Genomic DNA, 25,672 nt, shown 5'->3' on the forward strand with positions numbered 1-25,672 from the left:
GTTCCCAAAGTTGTATATCCATGAAGGTATCAAAATGTTAAGGAAGCAGATAACAGTTTTAAAATTTTATTTAATTTTTATTTTTTTCTTTAAGACAATGAAAACCAAAGGCATTGTTTTCTTTATTCTAGCTACAAAAAGTAAAGTTCACAAGCTTTTCTTGACTGGTGGAGACTTGAAGAAATTGATGATTCTCAGTGGGGCTGTTTCAGATTATCTTGGAGGCCCTGTGGGATTTACACTTGACAAAGGGGGAAATCATTGTCAGTGGTTCAACATCACTGTGGTTTAGTGTTTCCATGCAGATTGATTCACAGCTGTGTATTGTTGGGTAGGTCCCAACCTGCTGAGCCTCTTTTCTCCTCAGTAGGGTAAAGACAAAACCATATATGGCAAATTTTGAGCTGGACTATACCCCACTCACCCACTCATCTGACTTGTGGTGAATATGTATACTTTGGAAAAAGTTATTGCTTGATGTATTTGTTAAAAATACACTCATTCAGAGTTTGTTTACAATATCTGATATTTGAAGTTGTACATAATTATTAAATGTATGTTAAGTGAATTTGCCTCTTTTAAAAATTAATCCCAGTACATAACCTTTATAAGTATCTGAAAGTGTCACTGATTGAGCTGGCATCCAAGTGACAATGTTTTGTGGAGCACATGTTATCTCCACGTTATCAGGAACTTGGTAAAACTTCATGTGTAAATATGCCCCATCTTTTCTGATAGATAATTATTGGGGGGTTATCACCTTATATTTAATCATATTCAATAATACCTAATTTGCAATTGTTATGAATATGTAATTAAATGTGTGTGGGGTACTTGGCTCATATTTGGTGTACAATAAATGTCACTTTCCCCTTCTTTCATATCAAGCCGAGTTAAATGTTCTAGAACCTCCTGATACTCAATATTAATCCAGTAAGCATTATAGCTCATGAAGACATGGTTTTGAATGTACTTTATATGTTTCTTGTTGGAGCACCCTTAGCTATAATTCCCATTAAGGTCCTCCCTGTTTATTCAATAGACATTTGATTAGACAAACAATGAAACAATGAAGGACTAAACAAAAATAGACTGAGTATATTTTGTTAAAAGATAAAGTGAGGAATGTTAAAAATGTTAAGAATTTATCTGAGCAAAAATTGATTCCAATAGGCCATTACCAAACCAGAACTGGTTAGCAGCATTCTGGAGATGGGAGCTGGGAAAGTCTTATCTAGAGAAGATATAGAATCAAAGAAAGGAAATTGATGGGTTATAGCTTCAGGCATACTTGGCTGTTTATGATTGGTTGTCCTTAGTATTTGCCTTATTTGGAAAAGTGTAGTTGGCTGACTGTTATTGGTTGGCCTTAGTTTCAATTTCTTTTTTTAAATTTTTTTAATGTTTATTTATTTTTGAGAGACAGAGAGAGACAGAGAATGAGTGAGGGAGGGGTAGAGAGAGAGGGAGACAAAGAATCTGAAGCAGGCTCCAGACTCGAGCTGTCAGCGTAGAGCCTGATGTGGGGCTTGAACTCATGAGCTGTGAGATCATGACCTGAGCCGAGGTCGGACGTTTAACTGACTGAGCCACCCAGGTGCCCCCTTAGGTTTCAATTTCTTAACATTGAGATATTTACAGGCTAAGGTTGTAGTTTGCTTATATAGGCCACGTATTAGAGCCACTTAGATCTAATGGCCTCCTTGTTTAATTTTCTGAATTAATCAAATTAATTACAAACTAATTTTTATTAGTAATTATTTTCAAATTATGCTGATTAATTAATAAAATTAATATTAATAATAAAATTATTAATTACAAAAGTAAATTAATTCATACCACATGTTAGAGACAGTATGTCAAATACCAAACACTTAGAGGTAAGAAACATAATAGAAATTTTAAGTCAGACTTAAGTCAGTATGTGATGTGGAGCCATTAAAGTTTTTTTTAAATTTTTTAAAAATGTTTATTATTTAGAGAGAGATAGAGTGAGAGAGATAGAGTGTGAGCAGGGGAGGGGCAGAGAGAGAGAGACACAGAATCCAAAGCAGGCTCCAGGCTCTGAGCTGTCAGCACAGAGTCCAACACGGGGCTTGAACCCAGAAACCACTAGATCATGACCTGAGCCAAAGTCAGATGCTTAACCATCTGAGCAACCCAGGTCCGCCAAAGATTTTTAAGTGTGTAGTTAGTGGTAGGGCTACATATAACGAACCCACTAGCTTGCTTTGACCTATGCTTCTGAAACGTTGATCTGGCAGGATTATCCAGAAAGAAATGATTAGGGGAAGCGGTGGCTGGAAATGGGAGAGTAATCAGGAATCTGTAGCTGCGCATGAGTGGGATAGTAATGTTCATGGTGGCATTAGTAGCAAGAGAAAAGGGATCAGATGCAAAAAGGTGTGTATGTTGAGGTGGGGGCAGGGAGGGATTGTCAGAAATCAAAGACTTCACTGAAATTCCAGCATGGGTGGGTTGGAAAATGTTATATACATAGAAAAGCATGTACATATACATGCATGTGTATGTGTATGCATGTCACAGGGCAGATTTTAAGGTCATCACTGAAATGTAGACTTGTGTATTATATGGAAAACCATCTATTTCCAAGTGGTTCTTGTTTACCCTCACACTGCTACCACACTCACAACACTTCTAACACCAGTTATGTGGGTTTTTTTCCACACCAATTATTTAAGATACCAGCTGGGTGTCCTACAATTCAATTCAACTGTGACACTCACTGGAGTTAGTGCAGACCCCACAGGTTAAGTAAGGGCTCAGTCCCATGAGGCTGTCCCCACCTTAGATGTTGACAAGTAGTAGGTCCCAAGGTTACCCACAACTTTTGACCCTTGATCCTTCCCCTCCTTGGATTTAATTATTTGCTAGAAAAGCTTACAGAGCTCAGATAAATACATTTACTGGTTTATTATATAATAAAAAATACGCTATGGTAAAGGATACAGATGAATAACCATGTGAACAGATACATAGGTTTGGAAGGGTCCTAAGAGCAGAAAACCCTGTCCCCTTGGAGTTGAGATGTGCTATCTTCCTGGCAGGTAGATCTGTTCACTAACCTAGAAGCTCTCTGAACCCCTTACTTCTGGGGGCTTTATGGGGGTTTCATCACCTAGGCATGGTGGATCCTTAACTCCATTTCCAGGCCCTCCCGCCCAGAGAATGGGGGATGGGACTGAAAATTCAAAGCTTTTAATCATGGCTTGGTCTTTCTGGTGACTGGCCCCCACCCAGAAGCCCATCAAGAGTCATCTCATTAGAACAAAAGACGCTTTCACCTGAGAAATGCCAAGGGATTTAGGAGCTCTGTGTCAGGACCCCAGGGCAGAGATCAATATATATTTTTTCTATTATTTCACTCCTGTGCTTTAAAAACATGAACATCCCATTAACACTCACCCACCCTCCAAAAAGATGCATACAAATTCCTATATATGTAACATGTGGAGTAAGTTGTTCTGTGTAGCTGAAATTAGGTTTGCCCCAGCTATCTCTTTAATAGCATCTCCCCTGTGATTCCCTTCACCTGGACTCTTTTTTCCATTCACACAACCTGTGTTACCTAGTTACACTGTGTCACATTTTACTTTCCTTCTTTGTAATGCTAGGTAATTGTCCGAAGTTAATTTCTGTTTTCCGTGCTTGACACAGAGCTCTGTTGTTGCCTTGGCGATGTATGTATTACATAGCATATGATACTGTGCTTTGTAATAAGGGATGTTGGCTTAAAGGAGAAAAGCACTTTGTAATGAAAGACACATCCTGGCAAGGGTTTAAACATGCACAAGGGACACTGAGATCTTTCCCAGCCTTTTAGGTGAATTTATGCTTTTAGCATTTATATCTGTTTTCTCAGTATTTTCTGGCTACACTTCAGCCACATTCACTGGAAGAAACAGAATGCATTTAGGAACTGAGTAAGTTAGTAGATGTGAATGAAAAATGGAATAATATCAGTACAAATTCTGTATACACATCCAATCAATCTTATTACATTTCCTTACGAATATGGCTTAGTTTTTAGTATTATGTGGTGCTACACATGCACATAACATGCAAGGAAGCACTTTACAGATTATAGGGTTAGACACTTTTCCCCATGTGACACCATCATAATGTGGCTTCTTGTTGCATGCAAGTGCACATATTGCAGGTCACGTTAGATCCAGGAGACAATAGTTGTAAAAGTCACACAGCTTACGGAATCTGGAGGGGAAGTATTGTTGATATAAGGACTAGTCCTTCAAACCAGTATTGCAAATGATTACATTCCATAATTTTGTTAGACACGTGCACATATAAATAATAATTATTGTAACATTACAGTATTTGAACTATTTTGGGCATGGTACGTGTGCCTCTGACAATAGCCAAATACACTTAGGTTTTCAGATCAGGATTTCTGGCTGGTGCTGTGGAACAGCTGCAAGCCAGCCATAGTTGCTGAGTCTGTGTGACCTTCTGAAGTCCAAAGTTTAAGATAATAGATACAGGTTGTCTTGCAGTAAGTAAGGCACATTCCTTTGTTTGTTTTGTCTTTTCAGTTTATCATGAAATCTTTGAGAACTTTTGTCGGGAAGAAGGCAACCAAGAGTTCTGATGTCCTTGGTATGGAGGAAACAAAATCACGGGGGATATAAAAGAAAGTTATCGGGCTAGAAGTTATCCATCCAGTTGTCTGGGCTTAGACCTACTTTGCTTAGGGATTTTGTGTAAACAAATCCACAATGCATCCTAATTTCTCTCTAGAGTACAAGAGAATGAATGAGCAGTTGCACTAAGCCCGTATGGAGAGAGCTCTTTCATAGGTGGATCAGCAAGGAGGTTGTTTTGCCTGTTCCCCATTCCCAGGCTTGCACATGTAAAAGATGAGCCAGAAAATTTACATTGAGTTTTCTCTTCTTTAGAGCTAACTGTTCAGTGGGTTCGGAAGATCCATATGCCTGTTCAAATGCTTCTGAAAAATAAAGTCCGGTTTAACTTTGTAGTGCCTTGAATTGGCAGCACTTAGCAAAGGGACAGTTAAAGGGGAAATGCTTTTCCTTTTGCCTTTCTACAATTTACTCATCGATCTCAAAAGAATTCTAGAAAATTGAAATTTAAAAATCAATGTATGAAATAAGTAAACCAAGGAATGTCACACAGAGGAAAAGGTCAAGCTCAGCAGGAGCAAAAACCAATTTAAAACCTTAAAAAGCATGAAACCTAAGGCAAATGGCCGAATCACTATACATATATTTATTTTTAGTGTGTGCATCTGAAGTAGATGATCATGGCAATCATGATGGCCGTGATTATGCTTTTGTCCTTCTAAAGTGCTTTTGCCTTGCATTCAGGTTATAATCCCTTAAAAAATGTTTTTGAATGAGAGTCACAGGCAGGGTATTAATTCTTAGACTAAGCAGCCTGGATGAACCTCTGCCAGCACTAATCATGTACAGGTATCCCTGCTTTTAGAAAGTTCTCTTTATGCCACTTTGCTTTTATGAAAGAGATATTTTAGTACCTGTTTTTACTGGCCAAAATACATCCAAAGATGGTTTTCATTTCTACAAAAAAAGGCCCGGGGCGCCTGGGTGGCGCAGTCGGTTAAGCGTCCGACTTCAGCCAGGTCACGATCTTGCGGTCTGTGAGTTCGAGCCCCGCGTCGGGCTCTGGGCTGATGGCTCAGAGCCTGGAGCCTGTTTCTGATTCTGTGTCTCCCTCTCTCTCTGCCCTTCCCCCGTTCATGCTCTGTCTCTCTCTGTCCCAAAAAAAATAAATACACATTGAAAAAAAAAAAAAAGGCCCAAACTGGAATATTAAGCATCCTTTCTGCAGCAAGCCCTTAATAGAGGCAGTGCTTACCCCAGTCAGGGAGCGTGGTGCTGGCTAGTGCCTTCCCCAGGAACTACATTCAGCGTTTCAGCATCATGCCACCAGAGCTTTGAATTCTGTCCGTGACCTTCTATGCTTTATCTCCACTTATTTTGTGTAGCTGTTGGCAAAATGTGACCTAAGGTATCAGAAAAGCCTAGGAGACTTATTTTGGGGGTCTGGGAATGTCCAGAAAACTTTCCAAATAAATTAGTGGTAATGGCTTCTTCACCTTAAGCCATTATGGCTTATGAGAGGTTTCATGGGAACGTTACTTTTTCATAACGGGGGAAACCTACATGTTGTGGGGGTGACCGAAGGTCATCTTTTTGATCACTTCTGGCAAAACTGCACAAAAATTGTCCCAGAGACATCTCTGAGCCCCCATTTTACAAAAGAATTTATCATAAAGTAAGTTACTTAAGTAACATATCTTGGTATCACGTCATTGAAAATTCGGGTCTTCGGCCCTTATGCCTACACTTAATCCAAATCCCTTGCTTCCTCTCAGGGGAAGCAGAGCACAGCTATTGCTTCTGGCTCCAAAAATAGCACTCCATGCGCTGACAGGTTTTGTCCAGAGCAGCACTCTCAACCTGGATTTTCTGAGAATATTAAGCCCTAATTGCCTGAGGGAGCCATTGTATGTGATAAATTAACCTCTCTCCTATGCATTTGGAATGCTGCTAGTCTTCTACCAACCTTGAGAGAATTGAGAAAATAATTATTCATATTCTGAAGGGCTTAATTCTCTTACAGAACCCTCACTGAGAAAGAAGGCTGTGTAGGGCATGACTTCATTTGGCATTATTGTTTGCATTTTTATAACAGAAGCGTCTAACCCAGGTGAACCTGTACATCAATGAAACCACTGGGAAAGCATCCTTTCATTATCCTTAGAAAGGACCTCACACCTTTGGCTTCTGAGCCCTGGCAAGAAGTTTCAGATGCTAGATTCCCAAGAAGGCATATGGGCAAAGAGCTGCCTGGCTGTTCAAGGTTGGGAAATAGTACATTCCACGGTGAACACAGATGCCTTGTCTCTCCAACTTAGAAAGTTTGTCATGTTTTCCCACCATGATCAATGCTGCAAGAACATGTATCTCTTACATTTCCTCACTCAGTGTGCTATCCTTTCTGGTCTTGACCCTCTTGATTAGTATCTGTATCTGAAGTCTCCCTGACAGTGCTTGGACTCTGAGAACTTCATCGCACATTTATAGCTCTTACCAGGCTAAGGGTACAGAAAGGACAAAAAACAATGAGTATAAGATGGATCAAAGGTCAAGCTTCTTGTTATTTTTACTGCTTCTTACTTTACCACTGAATGCTTGGTCTTCTGAAATCAGACTGCAGTTCGACTTCTGCACTTAAGAAGACCCTGGTACATGTGCTCAGTGACTTAAGGATAGTATTCATAATAATACTTGATAGTTTTTATAACTATGTATCTTATACATATATGTCACTTGCTCCTCATTGAACATGAGAAATAGAATTATTTCTATTAGAATTAATAGAAATTATTATTAGAAATTATTGATTTATTAATAATATTAACAGAAATAATAATATTAATAGAAATAATATTTCTATTAAATTATTAATAGAAATTTCTAATAGAATTAATAGAATTATTAGTAGAATTATCTCCATTTAATGGATAAAGATACAAACGTTTCAAATGGGAGGCTTCCCCAAGATGAGTGAACTAATATGCCTCCCACCTGAATCTTTAACTTAGTCTCATTTCACATTTGGACTGGACTACATAGCATCCTCCTTCCATTGTCTCCAGACACTCGGCTAACTCTGGAGCTTTACGTGTTCAAATTAATTGTACAGTCTTGCCTCACTTCTTGCCTCCTGTGTTTGATCCTACCGTTCCCAACATCATTCCACATCATGCCAAGTGTCATTATGGAAATTGTGTAATGACAAGAGACCTTGAAAGAAGAATTCTCATGTCTTTCTCTGAGAATCTCTATAGATTCTTACAGAACAAATAATGAATGTGTGGTAATATCTTTAATGGAATGATGAAACATGGCATCCATATTTCTGTCTTTACTTTTATTTGGTTGATTTCTAACTGTTACCCGCCCCCATCCCCTGGCTAAAAATACTATGTAAGCTTGATGATATGAGAACTCCTTAATGAGGCTGAGAGCAAGAAAGGAGGGGATGAAATAAAGTCAGGTTTTTGTTGTCTGTCTTGTTATTTAAGCATGGATGTTCAACTTCATTATGTCATGTTAATGATGTTTTTGGTCACAAATACTGGATGCTTATTGAATTTGTGGAAGGGTGGACTTCACTGCATTTTATAGTTTGTAGATAACTGTGTTGAAATTGAATTACAGGTTAAATAATTTATATTTTAATGTAAAAGCTAAAAATGAATCTGATGTCTCCTGATTTAAATTCCATCTTCCCTTCATAGCCATTCCTGTCTCTTTTATGCTCATGAATTCTTACGAATTTGTATTCGTTGAAACCTTTTTGAAGACATTCAGATTTTCTGTAATCAAGTGAAGACTTCAATGACTCTGATAATTTTGACATAATTTTTTTATCTAGGAGCTCAGGAATATATCACAGGTGATACTCACCCCTTTCGGCAGTAGGTGTGAATGTTGTTAAACTATAATAAAAGATTTTAACATAATGATCCTGGAGAACAGAGGTACCTAGAAAACAGTGCTGAGTGAATTTCTCCTGAGGGATGAGTCTGAGGAGAAAGATGAAGGACAAAGTCACTGATAGAAGCATCATTTGTTTTAACAGTTCCCATGCATGAAATTTGCAACTTTGTAGGGGGTTTACAGAATAGTGGGGCTGTTCTAGGCCTTCAGCAAATGTGGCATTTTCTGAATCACAAAACACCATGATGAGAGCTTTCTTTCTGCCACTGGGTTGATCTCTTGATCTCAGTCGCTTTATGTAGATGGCTAAGATGCTGTCCGTCCATTGTATAAGATTGTTCTTAATCTTGGATGGAGGATGGATAAGGTAGTAAGCATAAATTTCTGTTCTGCCAAGTGTGAAGGTTTTGGAGGAAGGGATAGAGTTTATTTCACAGGCTCCTGGAAATGGGTCTGTGGTGCTGAATGGCCAGCAATAGACCAGGATTTCTTTATCATTTAGGGCTGGCAATACCAAGGGAGGTACTCTATGCAGAACTTTGCGAAAGGGTGGGCCTCCTTATTAGGGGAAGGGGATAACACAGGATCAGAATTTATAATTTATGTACCATGAGTGTGATAGACAAGGTCTCAGTCACTAAAGTCTTGAATTTTAAGATGAAGGTGCATCTTTTAAACTTGGGAAAGTCCAATATTAGTTAAAAAATTAAATAATACCTATGACTTCAGGTAACAGAATGTATTACCCAAGGAGCCACAAAACTTAAATGGGTTCGGAAGGTGTTGGATGAATTTATGAACAATGAAGACATACATGGTTCTAAAGAGAAGCTAAGGTTTGATCAAAGAACTGAAACACTAGCATAATTCCAAAGCTATTGCTGAGCTCTTGTACTCTGTGACAGTACTTTGAGGCCCTTTCCATTAGTGAGACTGTGTTAAAATGGCAAGCTCAGTCAAGAGCCTCCTGACATCTCTTATTGGTCCTTCCTCCTAATGTCAGAGGATTAGTAAATACAGGGTATATTCTGCATTCTCTTCCTTTTTCTCTCACCCAAGGCAATGGCTGTCTTTAGATCATTTGTTTCCTAAGTATTCACTGAGAAGTTATTTTAAGAGAATGACGGGTCTGTCTTTGCTAAATCCTGGAGGCTGAGGAATTTCAAGCTAATTCCAGAAACTAAAATAGGAAAAGAGCTCATTCAGAATCAGGTATCTGCATCAAGGAGAAAGTTAGCAAGAAAGATTTCTCACTTATCAGGATTTCTCCTGTCTCCTGAGTGAGGGCTGATGATAAGACTATTGATTCTGTCTACCAGGGTGATAATGAGGTGTGACTAATTTAAAAAGAATGTAAACAGTTTAGTCCATTAGCACTGAATTTAAAAGGCAGAGAAAAAAATAATTTCTAGATAGACCGCTGGTCTAGTTGCTGAAGACCACTAGTCGTCGCACAGAATGTTTACATACAGTATATTACAGCACATAACTGGGGACATTTGACCCCAAAATGTGTGATGATAGATGTTTGAATAGTTTATAGTATAAGATTTTAATCTTATTATTTGAGCATTCTCAATCCAAATTTTTAATGAAAAACATTATAAAGGTAATATATAAACAAGGTGCATGGTTAAAAACCAAACAAGCCTACAGATAGCACCGAAATATGTAAAGTGAAAAACAGAGGATCTCCACCACCAATTCCTTATGGTCTCTGCCCCCAAATACATAATGGGGGCTCACCATCAAAATATTTATAATCTAAAAGGAATGAGGGGCACTTGGGTGGCTGAGTTGGTTAAGCATCTCTGACTCTTGATCTTAGCTCAGGTCTTGATCTTAAGGTCATGAGTTCAAGCCCTGCGTTGGGCTCTGTCCTGGGCATGAAGCCTACTTAAAAACAAAAACAAAACAAAAACTTAGGGAGGTGCCTGGGCATCTTAGTCTGTTGAGTGTCTGACTCTTGATTCCGGCTTAGGTCATGATCTCACAGTTCATGAGTTCAAGCCCCACACTGGACTCTGCAGTGCTGAGCCTGCTTGAGATTTTCTCTCTCTTTCTCTCTCTGCTCCTCCCCTGCTCTCTCTGTCTCTCTCTCAAAAATAAATAAACATTGAACAATTTTAAAATATTAAAAAATAAAAGAAATGATAAGTAGGTAAAGAATCAACTTATACACAAGTCATTTAAAGTAAGGTGGGCATAAATAAAAAAAATAAAGTTATAATAAAGTTATCTATGAGTTCCAAAGGAGCTATGATTGTATTCAGTTGGGGTGAGGGAGGCAGGGGAAAGGATTAGGGAAGATTTCAGGAAGAAAAGTAATGTCAAAATTATCTTAAAAGTATAATAGAATTGCCCCCAGAGAAGGTAGAAAAAGGAAGGACACAGCTGGCAGAAGGAATGGTATGAGAAAATGTGAAGCAATGAGCCATAGCTGGGCATTTGTAGAGCATGAGGCGTTGTGAGGAGAGTGGGAATTTTCAAGGCTGGAATAATTGTTTTGGACCTTGCTGTGGATAAATTTGAATTGTTATTTAACTTACAGAGAGTTTATGAGGTCGTCAGGTCAATCAAAAATTGAAATAAAGGGTGACATATTCAACTTGCTCCCAAGTTAATTTGTCTGTTGAGCGGACTAAGATAGGTGCCAACAGGAGTCTATTACAGAGAGAATATCAAACAGGCTACCCGTGAAGTAAATGATGACACAGTGGACATGGGTTTGAGAATCACTGTAGCCTTCAGAGAGGTGGACAGAGCTGGATGAGGTGGCAGAAGGATTCTTGTACAGGTCACCATTGTAAGCAAGAGTCTTGCTCATTCTCCTCTTGAAGCCAGGATGAGCAATTGATTTAGGATTCACATGTTCTGCATCCTCCTTCTCTTTCCATTGCTTTATCCTGGCTACCCTGTAGGCTCAGCTCAGTCTTATCTTTTTCATGAAACCTTTCCCAATATTTCAGGAGACACTGGCAACTCTCCTACTTGAACTCTGACTGCAGTAACAAGTAGCCATTAGCCTCCTTTTGAAAGTTAAACAAATGGCCCCTCAGAGGAACAACAACAACAAAATAATCTGAAAACGTAAGTTATTCTGTCATAGATATGTAATATTCTTGGGTTTTTTGTTTTGTTTTGCTTTGTTTTGTGTGTGTGTGTGTGTGTGTGTGTGTGTGTGTGTGTGTGTTTAACTCATGGGCAAATACTACCATGACCACATATTACGTGTAAATTAGCCAAGAAGCTTCTCTCTCTCTCTTATGGCTGTGCAAACTACTTCTGTTGAGTTGCTTGCCTGCCCCATGGTTCTTCTCTTTTTGCCCTTTTGTCTTTCTTTGGTGCTGTATCATTATTCAGCAGGTTTCTCTCTCTTTCCCCTAGACTGCTTCTCTTACATTTCTTTTTCCTACCATACCACCCTATCCCTCTGTTTTCAGTAGGTTTTTACTATTGAAAAATAGGAATAAAAAAAAATAGGAAAAATAGGAATAAAGCTATAGTGAACACAATTGTTTTTTTCTGCCAGCACCCCTTCCAAACTCAACCACCCAACAAAGCATAGTTTTGGCCCCAATTTCAGGTATGGGGATGAGAGGGAGAAGCGATTTCTCCTTGGGTTTCTGGACTACAAGCTATAAAACTCAGAAGGTAGGGGCACCATGTTGCCTGCTCTATCCATTGGAGAACGAGGAGAAGCTTCTGAACGGTGGAGAAAAGTGAAGCAGACATGAAAGGGGCCAAGATGAAAGGCAGAGACAATGTTCTGCCTGAGACCCACTCACATTTTGATCTTTGAGTTACATAAAATATCCCACAATGCTTACAACACATTTCCTTGTTTGTGACAATTTAAGTCAGAATTCTATCACTTGTAACCCAAGTAATCCTAACAAATCTAATGAGCATAGTTGTTTGTTTGTTTGTTTGTTTATTATATTCCTTAACATAGATGAGAGAATTGCTTTATTTAAAAACAAATGAGAATAACATCCATAAACTGGAAGAAATCTTTCTCTACTTCTGTAAAATCATAGAAACATAAAATCTCTACCTTCTTAAAATTAGTTATTGCTCTTGAAAAAGTAAATCTACACTCAAGATGAACTAGAACAGGTTTACATGTAACTAGATTTTATAAATGTGTTTTTTAGTCATAATTTATTCATGAAAATGGTAGCTTTTTCATGTGAAAAAGCAATTAATTCTGGGTTGAGAAACTGACTGCCATCACTGTAACATGCAGGAAAATCATACCAATTAGAAGCAACTTTAACTGAATTATTGTAGCAGAAAACAGTTTGGGTTGCAAATTTTAATCTCATTATTCTTATTTAACCTTCATTAGAGGCGGACTCTGCTTTCTCGCTGTCACCACTGAATTCAGAAGTGCAAATCATATACTTCTTTAGCAAGGCTTCTTGAAGGGCAGAGAATTATAGGCAGATTTAAGTTATATAATACCTGCCACCACTAAATTCTAAGCTATCCAAGAAGCACCTGTGTAATTGTTTCTGTCGTAGCTAGCACTTGAAATGATGGCCACACACAATGATTTGAAAGCATGTGCACGTAGGAAAAAATCCATTCAATATGCCCTTTCAGGCTCTCATTTATATTTCCAAATGTCTGTGCTTAATGGTGAATTACAATAAGAAGTTGGGAAACTTCCTTTTTGAGATTTTGATTGACTCATTTCTCTTTTAGAACTACGGAGAACAAAATGTTTTCGCTTTGTTTCATACAAATGTTTCGCCTACAATCAGGGTGTCTCTGTACAACTATTGGCTTCATGAAATCAGTAGTACTGGTATTATGATAAAGTTCTGGCAAATATAGCTGCAAGTAAATCTAATTAAACTCCCATCATTGTTTAGAACATTAGGGAACAAGAAAGGTTTCAAGGCAGTGATTTGGTTTTCATAGGTACGTGGGAGTCCCCCATCTGACGGCCCCTCTTGAATAATTAGTAAAGCTCCTCAAAGAGGTACCTGCATAATCTGCTCTCTCTTTCATTCCACCAAGTGTGAGGGCGGGCACTGTTTAACCTGAGCAGTATTTGAAATACATCACAAGCATTGAAGTGACATCTAAACTATTCCAAAGGAAAGGCTAATTATGAATTCCCAGAGAAAGAGCAGTGTGTTGGAGTTCAGTAGCGCCTTTCATCTCAAGAGCTTACACGTACGTGACAGTGAACTTGAGTGTCACACCGACAAGTAGGAAAACAGCCTCATCAACAGCCACTGATTTACCCCCATGTTTTGAAGGAAGAAATTCCTCTAATAAACAAGCTGAAGAACCCCTGCATGAAATAGAACAGAAATAACATTTTAGCTTATTGCACATTGAGCTCTTCTGTTCTAATATTTCTGACCCAGGCTAGTTTTTCACCAAATGTCAGATAAAAGGAAAAAATAAATAAAACATTTTCAAAATCTCAAAGTGAAATCTTAAAATGATTTAACTTGCACTTTTGCTCTAGGTCTCAGAAAAATCAAACGTGCTATAAACAAAAATTCAGTGCTTCCCCCTGCCCCACCTTGTGGGCCATATACTTTACATATTAACAATACAAAAATGAGTAAGGTGAGATTTCTTTTTTTGGAAGTTCACATCTGAGGGAGAACAGGGAGATGTAAGATAGTAATTAAAATGTGAAGCACTCTGTAATAGAGGTCTAAAACTTTTTTGAACAAATTGAACCGTGGATATTCTCAAAACTACTTTGCAAGAGATAATTTTTACTCTTTAACAAATAGAGAATTAGTTTGGGTAGAAAAAAAGATTACTTTTGCAAAGAGTACTCAATCTCAAATCAATTTTTTTTTCTATTTTTTACTTTAGAGAGAAAGAGAGAGAGAGAGCACAATCAAGGGAGAGGGGCAGAGGGAGAGAGAGAGAGAGAGTATCCCAGGCATGATCCCTGCTAGGCGCTGAGCCTGGCGCGGGGCTCAATCTCATGACCCTGGGATGATGACCTGAGCCAAAATCAAGGGTCAGACGCTCAACCAACTGAGAAACCCGGGTGCCCTGTAATTCAGTCTTTTGACCCTCTAAATTTCAAGAGGCAAATTCATCAAGAAAATATGAGAGCAGGGACATTTTCACTTTGTCAAAAAAGAATGTAATTCATTCCCCCCTTTCTTCTAAATATTATTTTTCATAGTTTACATAGTCCTTGCTTATATGCAAAAATATTCTTCCTGACATTTCTTCTAATCAAATCTGTCTTTTGAGGGGCAACACGAACCCAGTCTTCTATTAGAAATCCAAGAGAGAGCTTGTCCATAGGTACCTCTGTCTACTTCGTGATTGGTAGTTGGTTGCCTCTAATAAATATTTGGCATTTGACCACAGCTGTCTCTGCCAGCCCGATTGTCAAAGAAAGAGAGAAGGCCTGTGGCTTCCTAGTATAATGATGAGAGAAGAAACTTATGTTGATGATGATGATGATGAGGAGGAGGAGGAGGAGGAGGATAGCAGTATTATGCGTACACATTTAATTAGCATTGATTCATCAATCCTCACCCCTGATAAGATGTATACTATTAGTATTATCTCCATTTTACAGTTGAGAAAACTGAGTCTCAGAGTTGTAAAGGAAGTTAACCTGTTCATACAATTTGCAGGTAGCACAGCCAGGATTCAAACAAATTTGGCCTCAGTTCATGCTCTTAATCCCTTTGCTATATGCATTGAAATTAAAATGTGCTGACAGTTGGAAGCAATTTGTAAAAGTTCCTGATCAATTTAATGGGTTCATCTATTTGTCTCTGACAGGGAACAGGCTCTTTTTTTTTTTTTTTTTTTTTTTAAGTTTATTTTGAGAGAGGGTGAGAGAGAGTAAGCAGGGGAGGGGCGGGGCAGAGAGAAGGGGAAAGAGAATATCCCAAGCAAGCCCTGCACTAATGGTGGGGTTCAAACTCGCTAATCATTGAGATCTCAACCTGAGCCGAAACCAAGAGTCAGATGCTTAACTGACTGAGCCTGAGCCACCCAGGCACCCCAGAAACTGGCTCTTTAACTTAAGTGAGGAAACTTACCTAGTTCTGAAAAGTGATGATTATTTCCAGACTTCAGTGATTTTGTAGCTGGAAGAAATCTTACAGATCACATGCCTCTAACTTCTTGTTTGAAGGGTGAAGGAAATAAGACTCAGAGAGAGCCTCAGTGACCAGGCATGCCCAGTGACCAGTCATGCTCAGTGTTCTGTCATCCCATGCTGAAATTTTCCTCACCCTAGGGCTTGAGAGTGAACACAGTCTAACCCTTCACAGCTCAATGGCACACTGATGAAGATGACAGATGACAGACTGATTGATCAATAGATGGGTGTATGTGTATATATCTTCTTTTGGAATGTTGGAGCTATCTGAGAACTATCTGAGTCTTTTGACCTTAAATTTATTTTTTTTATTTAAAAATTTTTTTTCAACGTTTTTTTATTTATTTTTGGGACAGAGAGAAACAGAGCATGAACGGGGGAGGGGCAGAGAGAGAGGGAGACACAGAATCGGAAACAGGCTCCAGGCTCTGAGCCATCAGCCCAGAGCCCAACGTGGGGCTCGAACTCATGGACCGCGAGATCGTGACCTGGCTGAAGTCGGACGCTTAACCGACTGCGCCACCCAGGTGCCCCTTGACTTTAAATTTAAATCATCCTACAGAGGTTTAGTATTTATTGGAGTTACTTTATGTATTCTCTTGTCCCTCTTGCTGCCTAGCTTTCTCTATTAGTTTCTCTGCTTTTAACATTCTGTTTTTCACCGAAGTTGCCACTGCAAATGGTGGGAAAGCAGATAATCAAGTGTGTTAAAACCATGCTTAATATAAAAATAAATAGACTCCAAGTGAATGCTTAAGGAAACTTTCTTAAGTAAGATGGATATGTTTTTTACATGTGGCTTCTGGGACTGATGTTACCTTTTAGAAACCAGATTGTTTTTTGTTTTTGTTTTTGTTTTGTTGTTTGATTTGTTCTTTGTTCCTTCTAGGTCATGGTAAATAAGCTTCATGGATAAATAATATCTGAATAAAGATAAAAACAACTGAATACCTTTTGATGATCACATTTTCAGTCTAGAACACGCATCCTCTTTTTATGTGGAGTTTAATTTTTTTTTTCTATTGTGGAAATTATGGCTCAGAAAAAAATTGAAACTTTCAAAATAAAACCACAGAGCTCACTTTCAATTCCCAGTTTCCTAATCTCATTCCTTTGGGATCCAGTGAACTGAGAGGCGGTGCGACTTTGCAGAGAAAACACCTCTACTCATAGCAATGAACCTTAATTCATCCCCCACCAGAGCTGATTGTTGCCGCATCCTGGGGTGTTGGAGGTACTAACGGGTGTCAGAAGTTTCCACATCTGTCTAATCTGACCTACTTTAAACCATTAAACTGATAATCCAAGGGTTTACAGGCTGCCACTATACATCGCAGAACAGCTTATTTTCAATTCCTGGACACTGTCAGGTGAACAAAGGGCAAACAGTAACAAAACAAAAAGTCATAACAGTATAACTATTTTCAGTTTTCTATAGTTAGATGAAAAGTGTTCGTTATGTGAAACAATTTAGCTGTTGTTAGGGTCTCTGGAGGGCCGATTATAACACCTTCATTTTCCGAATTCCGAACCAGTTGAGAACCACAACTAAAGCGTAAGGCAGAAAGAAGTCACAGCCTCAGCTGCGTTGCAGGTACAGCTATTATTGAAGAATGTTCATGCACACATAAACTTTAATCCTGAAACCCAGTCCTCATCAGTCGTACTCGCTCACTCGGGCAGGTCTCTCACACAGCAGAGTTAGATGTGGGCTTCCCAATGGAGGGAGGATGGGCCCACAACCGATTGCTCATTTCTCAGTTCTTCTGCCTGATCAGTCAGCCCAGGCCTGGAGTGGCAGGTGTGAGGGGCAGAAAGGTGTAGGGGACTGAGGCAGTGGTGCTCCCTTTGAAGAAAAACAAGAAACAAACCAAAACATGGGGAGTGGAGAATAAACATCCCTCAGCATTGGGGGTACGCGTGGATATTTGAGGTCCAAGCTTTATTATCTGTGTATGGTGCTTTACGTATGTTGTATCATTTAACCTTAAAATCATTACCCCGGCCCAGCCCCAACCCCACCCTATGAACACTGTAAAGGAGTAATTATAAATATTATTATCACCACTTACAGGTGAGAAAGCAGCCTTAGAGAGGTTGCTTACTTAGCTCAAAGCAACATGGATGGTCATAAGAAGAGCTGAGTCAGAAACCCATTCTTCCCACTTCTCCAGTTTCTGGTGAACAGTTTCTCATGTTAATAAGTCTGAAAAATACTCATCCAGGCAAATAAAATTTCTTATTTGAAAACCATTCTGAAGCTGTGTTGGTGAGAATTTGGCAATTCACTGATATAGGGTTTAGACTGTGATTTTTGTTAACTTTATTTTGGAATGATTTCAAGCTTTTAAAATTAAAACTTTAAACATTTCTGTTTAAATAATTAAAATAAATTGTTTTAATGTTCATTTATTTTTGAGAGAGAGACAGAGAGAGACAGAGCATGAGTGGGGGGGGGGAAGAGAGAGAAGGAGACACAGAATCTGAAGCAGGCTCCAGGCTCTGACCTATGAGCACAGAGACCGACACGGGGCTTGAACTCACGAACTGTGAGATCATGACCTGAGCTAAAGTCAGACACTCAACTTACTGAGCCACCTAGGCGCCCCTAAATAATTTTAAACAGAAAAGATGCAAAAATAGTTCTGAGAATTCCCAGATGCGCTTTTACTCAGCTTCCACTAATATAAACATCTCATAGAATTCTAGTAAAATTACTATTGGTACACTATTTTTTTTAAATTTTTTTTTAACGTTTATTTATTTTTGAGACAGAGAGAGACAAAGCATGAACGGGGGAGGGTCAGAGAGAGGGAGACACAGAATCTGAAACAGCTGTCAGCACAGAGCCCGACGCGGGGCTCGAACTCACAGACCATGAGATCACGACCTGAGCCGAAGTTGGCCGCTTAACCGACTGAGCCACCCAGGCGCCCCGGTACACTATTAACCAAACCACAAACCTTACTCCGATTTTACCACTGTTTTCAGTACTGACTGTGACTTTTTCTTGAGGACAGCCACTGTATTACATTCATTTTCATTTCCACAGTGCCCATCAGTAAGTCTGATTTAGAGTCGGTGATCCTAGTTGTTTGTGGAACAAGTCCGTTAATGACTGGATGTTGAGCTCCATGACACCACTTCTGTGTGTTTGTGCGTATATGTGCGCCACAGGTTTAGAGACACACAGCGGTTATGATTTGCATGAATGTTACTCAGAACTAAATTCCACATCAGGCTTTGTAAAGCATAGTTCTTTCAAACCGTGAAAACTTCTCAAAAGCAGGAGATACTGTACTAATCAGACTGAAACATAGATACGGTGGAAATGGGCCGAGAGCTACAGTGCTGCGTGCATCTGATCATGCGGGTACGAATCACCCTTGAGTAAATGCCCGGGCAAGAGAAGCCTCAGTTGCTGGCAGTTGGTCCTGCTTTTCTAGGTGGGTTAAAGTTCACAATAAACCAAATCATAGAAAGTCTCTTGCTTGAAGAGGAAATCCACACAGACACTTTTAAGGTTTCTCTTTTCTTTTGCACTGAGTTCCATAGAGAAAACATTAACGGAGGGAGAATTTTGCTATTACAGTGGTTTCTGACAGCTTCAAAAATAAACACTCTTTTATGTCGACCTTTATAACCAAAGAATGTGAAACCAGGAGAGAGGGGTGCTATTCAAAGCACAGAATTCCTTTTAGTGGCTTAATGGAGTTTAAAGTGGCCACTTTGCTTACTGTTTTCTCCATCGTCTTTTAACCAAAATAAAATATCAATATGATGAAGTGTAGAAAGTCAAGAATGTGGTATTATACTCAGTTGGGGAAAACTGGTGTAATTGTTACAAGAACTGATTTTTCTAAAAAGTTCAACTTTTAAGGGGTTTTAATTATTTTGTTACAGATGGAAGACGTCATAGCACGCATGCAAGATGAAAAAAACGGAATTCCTATTCGTACTGTCAAAAGCTTTCTTTCCAAGATACCTAGTGTCTTCTCTGGTAAGTGTGTATTCGGCACAGCGCTCCTTTCTCCAGCACCTTTGACATGACTATTTAAAAACAATTGTAGCCACTGAGAATGGAAACTCTCAAGCTCATGTATTCACCAACTCCTTATAAAATACTCATGCCAACATCACGTTGGATCCTTGGAGTGACAGTAAAACAAATCCAAAAGACAAAGAAGAAAACAAGTAAGAATCATGACTTTAATCGACTCTGGGTCAGTTGCAAAGACATAATGAACAAATGTGAAATGACAGAAGATGGTATTAAAGATTATGTGAAACAATATGGTATAGGTTATATATAGGGATTGAGAGCATGAAAAAATCGATGAGGAGTCAGGAAGGGTTTCCTGGACAGCAGAGGCGAGCTGAGTTGGAAAAGTGAGGAGTCCTGTCAGCCTCAAGACCCCCAGCTGTGTGTGCAGAACTGGGGGTGACCAGGGTGAGGATGTGTAGAGGGAGCAATGTGTGGAGGGGCTGTAGAGAGGGAGCAGGCAGACTTGGGTCAGAGGACGAGGGTCTTGGAAGCCCATCCAATGAATCTAGCTGTGACGTGTGGAGAATATGGAGACACACTTTAGACTCTCACAGAGCACGTAGGCGCTCAGGGTGAATTGGTGTTCAGTGGGGGCTGCCTGTCACTATGGTAGGTCTAAGGCCTGTGTAGGAATAGTTTGGGTGCCAACATTCTGATATCCAGGAAGTGAAGGCATAGAGAGGATGCCTTCATTCAACATGAGGATTCAACATGAGGATCTGTTGAATAACTGGGAATATAAGCTTTAGGGGATATGACCCAGTGGTGTTGGTTTTGTTTTTCACTTGGGTGGCTGTGAGACAAAGGACTCGTTAACAGAAATAGGCAGACCCCACAGGTTTGATTAAAAGGGACTAGAAAAAAGCCTAGAGACATGGATAGGAGTAAGTTAGAAATCGATGCTCTGGCTCCACGAGAATGAGGCTGTGCGTGAGCTGTGGGGCTTGGGCATGCTGGGCCTGGGCAAGCACAGCTTGGAGAGGAGGCAGAATCAGACAGGCCAGAGCCTCCACAGTGAGTCAGTAGGCTGAGGAGGCTGGTGCAGAGCATGTGGAGGAAGGGTGTTGATGGGGCTCCTGAACAAGAGTTGTGTGTGGTGCTTCGTCATGAACAAGTGTCGAAAGAAGAGCAATGGTTTTCAGCCTTGGTAAGAGGGTAGTAATTACCAGACTGCAGATAGGTAGGCCTACGTGTTTGTGTCTAGTGGCTGAATTCTCTCTGATGGAAAGGGAGAGAGAACAGGGACCAGACAAAAGCTGCAATAGAATGGGGGCGCCTGGGTGGCTCAGTCGTTGAGTGTCTGACTTTGGCTCAGGTCATGATCTCACAGTTTGTGAGATCTAGCCTGGGAAGGGCTCTGTGCTGACAGCTCAGAGCCTGGAGCCTGCTTCCGATTCTGTGTCTCCCTCTCTCTCTGCCCCTCCCCACCCCCCCATGCTCTGTCTCTCTCTCTCTCTTTCAAAAATAAATATTTTTTAAAAAGTTGCAATAGAATGAAATTTGCTCTCACAAAATATGCCCCCTTTTTTGTTATTTCCTTTCATACCCACTTTGTTCCAGTTCCTTGTTCTTCTTTGACAATAGCCTATATTGTCTAACATCTGGGACTGTACCCCATCTCTTCCCTTCTCACCATCTCGCTTCCCCACTTCTGGGTCCTTCTGACTGCAGAATTTTGTCCATTCTTCAACTGCTAGTTCAGAGAGCTCTTTGGAGAAAACCATCCTGAGCTTTCATTATCTGTGCTCTCAAAAAAAAAAAAAAACAAAAAAAACAAAAACTTGTCTTTTTGCTTCTCTAATAGCAGTTATTATGCTCTACTTTGTCTTATAAGGTTTTTTTGTTTTTTTGTTTTTTGTTTTTTTTAATGTGTCCTATATCCCCTAGGAAATATTTAATTTCTTGCAGTCAGGAACTTAAAGGTAACTTTACATCTAAACGCAAATACGAAAATTACTCATATTTTGATGACCTATGAGAGAATTTACCTCCTTAAATACTCTAATACGAGGGTTACAACCCAAAATGCAGTTAGATTCTAGGCAGATAAATGGTCTAAGTTACCTACCCATCTGCCCTGGGAACTGTGGTCAAGTCAACAGGGCATGGCCTATGTAAAGGCACTGCGGTTGAGGAATTCTTAATGACAATATCCATAAATGAAAATGGCTGAACAAGAAAAGTTTAGCCCATCAGATTAAGCTGGGCTGCAAGTTTGAGTTACCCACTGTAATAGTAAATCTAAAATTTTTGGTTGGCTTCTTTGAGGAGCAGTACCTCATACGATTCCATAAAAATTCATACTATTCTGATGTAGCATCCTGTTGGAAGAACTCTTGCTTGACAATATTAAGACCTTAATTAAAAAGTAAGATTGGAGGGGCCCCTGAGTGGCTCAGTTGGTTAAGCGTCTGACTCTTGATTTTGACTCAGGCCATGATCTCACAGTCGTGGGATCAAGTCCTGCATTGGGCTCTGTGCTAGACATGGAGCCTGCTTGGGATTCTCTCTCTCTCCCTCTGTCTCTCCCCTGCTTGCACTCTCTCCCCCCCCCCCCAAAAAAAAAAGAAAGAGAAAATTAAGGTAAGATTGGACATATAGATGAAGAATGTTCATTAACATAAAACAACAATGGTAATTACTACATAAAGAGAATATCCGTGACATTTTCATATTAATGTAATTAGTTTCTAAGTATCATTCTGTGTTTCCTGGGAACTTTTCAGGAGCTCTCTGCCTCACAGGTTTAATGAGATGTTTTTCTATAGATTTAATTGGCATAATAGTATTATGTCTAGTATTTACCAACCTCTTCTTCTTCATATCCCCAAATTATGATGGTATAAAGCCTCATCTGCTTGACTAGCAGTTTTTGGTATTTGTGGCAATTTTTCTCCCCTGATATTTCTTACAGTGATTTGGGATTAATTCCTGTGTTCTTTCGTGGCCCCGGTTGACACCTGCTGCTTGCTCTCCTTCCTCTGTCTGCCTCTCCCTCTGCTCTCTAGGAGGGCCCCATATTCTACTGCAGAGCTCCTAACGAAACAGGGAATCTACTAGCTTCACGACCCTTAGCAGAACCAGAAACCGGTTGCGATGAACGAGTGATGTCACATGTGAGAGGAGGGTGGCGTGATTGTTGGGAGTCTGTCTTGTGTGGACTGTTCCACAAGGGAAACGTGTCTCAAGTATTGTTAGCCCAGCTCTTTCAGGTCACCCGTTGATGCTCCCTAAAGTCTTGGTGCTCAACACATGGTCGCTGGACCAGTTGTGTCAGTATCACCTGGAAACTTATTAGAAACAGAGTGTGTGGGCCCACCCCAGACCCACTAAATCAGAACCTCAGTTTTAACACCAAAGCCTAAGAAGTATGCCTTAAGCAGGGCACTGGAATGAGTTCTAGGTCACACCTGTGTTTCATCCAGGGCACTGAGTGCAGTCATCAACTTGCTTGTGCAGATTTTTCTCAGGCTTTCAAGGGCTCTGATTATTATTATTTTTTTCTTTTCTACAATCTGGCCTCAATCGAGCCTATCCCTGTCCTTTCTGAGGTTAGGTATGATGATATAGAAGCCTTTGGATTAGGTAGAGAAATGATTAGTTACATACTACTTTGTTAACTTTTGAAAAATATAAATTGAGGATATTTACATCATGTTCATTACATTGCTTATGACAGGGTCCATGGCATACACTTCTTCTATAATAATACTAAGAAAAGTTTGTCTTTGATGATAAACTTGACTTTTTCCTTTTTTAAAACAAAAAGAAATGTGTAACTTCTATTTTCCTTTTCTTGTTTTCTCTAGTTTCTAGAAAGCTCATTGCTAAATTGAACATCTCATTGGTACTTTCTCACATGACTCATCACTGACATATCCACCTTCTTTTTTCTTCTAATTGTTTTTATTTTTGTCTGTCTTTTCTTGCTGCTGTTGTTTTAATCTGGTGTGTGTGTGTGTGTGTGTGTGTGTGAGAGAGAGAGAGAGAGAGAGAGAAACAGAAAGATTAGTGGGATTAATATTATAAATTGCTTCAAGTCATGTTTTAAAGATAGATAAGGAATAAATCCAGAAGGATCTGAGAAGTGTCCGTGTACTTAGGAATTGTTTTGTCCAGAATCCTCACCATTCAAGTGGGGCTACATCTTGCCTTTGAACTCAAACTCTCCATCACAATATAAAATGAAAGATGAAGCTCAAACAATACTGCATAAAAGTATCATAAAAGTGCTCACTGCGTTTTTATACAATTGCATCTTCAAATTGGACAAAAATAACTATGAAGCTAAAAATATAATATTTGCAGATTTTGCTGGGGATTTTCTCTGAATGAGTCTCATAAAACTTACTCCTATGATGTAACTATTGCCCTAGAATTCATATCCTGTAACTTACAATGTTTATTCATCTCTCACCTGAAAATCCTTGGTAAAGCAAACTGTGACACTGATATCAGCCACAAATCCTTTGTGTTTAAACTCTGAATGGAAGCAGAATATAGATCCAAATCCAGATGGAGCACAAGTTTGTGAATAAGAGGAAATGATTAATTTTACATTTTCCACAACATTTGGTCCATCTTTGATAGTATTTTACTACTGTACCATTTACCTTTGACTACATGCATATTTGAATGAATTGAAAAACTGACTACAGGGGCGCCTGGGTGGCTCAGTTGGTTAAGCGTCCGACTTCAGATCAGGTCACGATCTCACGGTCCGTGAGTTCGAACTCCGCGTCGGGCTCTGGGCTGATGGCCCAGAGCCTGGAGCCTGCTTCCAATTCTGTGTCTCCCTCTCTCTCTGCTCCTCCCCCGTTCATGCTCTGTCTCTCTCTGTCTCAAAAATAAATAACCTTAAAAAAAAAAAAAGAAAGAAAAACTGACTACATAGTTTTTTAGTTGCTTAACAACAAAATGTTGAAATGGGGCTTTTTTGAGTGCTTTATTTCTGGAAAATACATTACATTTTAATAATATTGAATATTATTTGGATGTAGATTTTTTGTTCATTCACAATCATGGACATTTGTAGAGTTTAAGAGTCTAATAAGAATAAATAGGATTTAAGTCCTGATGAGGTAAATAATTATTTGTTCAATATTTAATGTTTTAAGAGTTTGAATCATATGTTGGGATTTTCTTTTCAATAATAACGGTTTCTTTTATAAGGGTTTGTTATTTTGGTTTTATATATTAAAATAGTAACTGCTTATGTATCATATTAACAATTACAATAGCTTCTAGCTTTATATTAATTATATATTATATAGTTTTATATATTTAATATATAATTTAATATATATTTTAAAATATATATAATGATATATATATCTAATATATATCATTATATATTATATGTTTTATATAAGTTATATTAATTTTGTATATCTATATATAATGGATGAAAAACATTTATTTCTACTTTCAAGGAAAATGTTAGTAATCTGAAAGCCTACTATCTGGTCAGTAGCTTTTAGTATATCAGTTTTATTCCTTATAACACTTGAAGGTAATTAGGAAATAGGGGGTTAGAGAGTTCAAGTTTTTAGTCAAGTTTTGCAGTAAGCAATATTTGCTTACTAATATTCAAACCAAGATCAGTTCAGCTCAAGATCCCACTTCCGTTTTGCCAGCGCTGTGGGTTTCCCCCATAAGTTTCGTCCTTTGCTAATAAGTTTCGTCCTTTGCTAGAGCCTGTGTTTTTTCATTATGATGAATGAACACATATCAGAATCTGTAGGATTCTGAGTACTGGGGACGCCTACATTTATCTCCCAGCATGTCCTCATGTCCTCACTCCGGGTAAAAACTGGAATGATTGACAAAAAGACCTGAGCTTTTGTCTGTTTTACCTCTGGGGACCTTTAAGACCTGGGGAAAACAGCTGCATTTTCTTTGCTTCTAAAACACAGAGGTTACACGTAATGATGTCAAAGGTTCCTTTCCACATACATTCTAGAATTCAGAGAACCCAGTGTGGGGGAA

General features: G+C 39.1%; 1 protein-coding gene across 4 annotated transcripts in view; it reads left to right on the plus strand.

Moving 5' to 3' along the window:
• The window catches only part of RGS7 (regulator of G protein signaling 7), a 528,155-nt gene that overhangs the window by 225,763 nt on the left and 276,720 nt on the right, over positions 1–25,672 (plus strand). For all 4 annotated transcript variants that reach the window (XR_007148335.1, XM_047841359.1, XM_047841360.1 and 1 more), the window contains exon 3: positions 19,543–19,639. Coding sequence is in view for 3 of the 4 variants with exons in the window: in XM_047841359.1 (XP_047697315.1) it covers positions 19,543–19,639 (97 nt within the window). In the remaining variant the exon portion in view is untranslated. The remainder of the gene's footprint in view (positions 1–19,542; positions 19,640–25,672) is intronic.

The sequence above is a fragment of the Prionailurus viverrinus genome, chromosome F1 (assembly GCF_022837055.1).
Source record: "Prionailurus viverrinus isolate Anna chromosome F1, UM_Priviv_1.0, whole genome shotgun sequence".
Classification (NCBI taxonomy): Eukaryota; Metazoa; Chordata; class Mammalia; order Carnivora; family Felidae; genus Prionailurus; species Prionailurus viverrinus.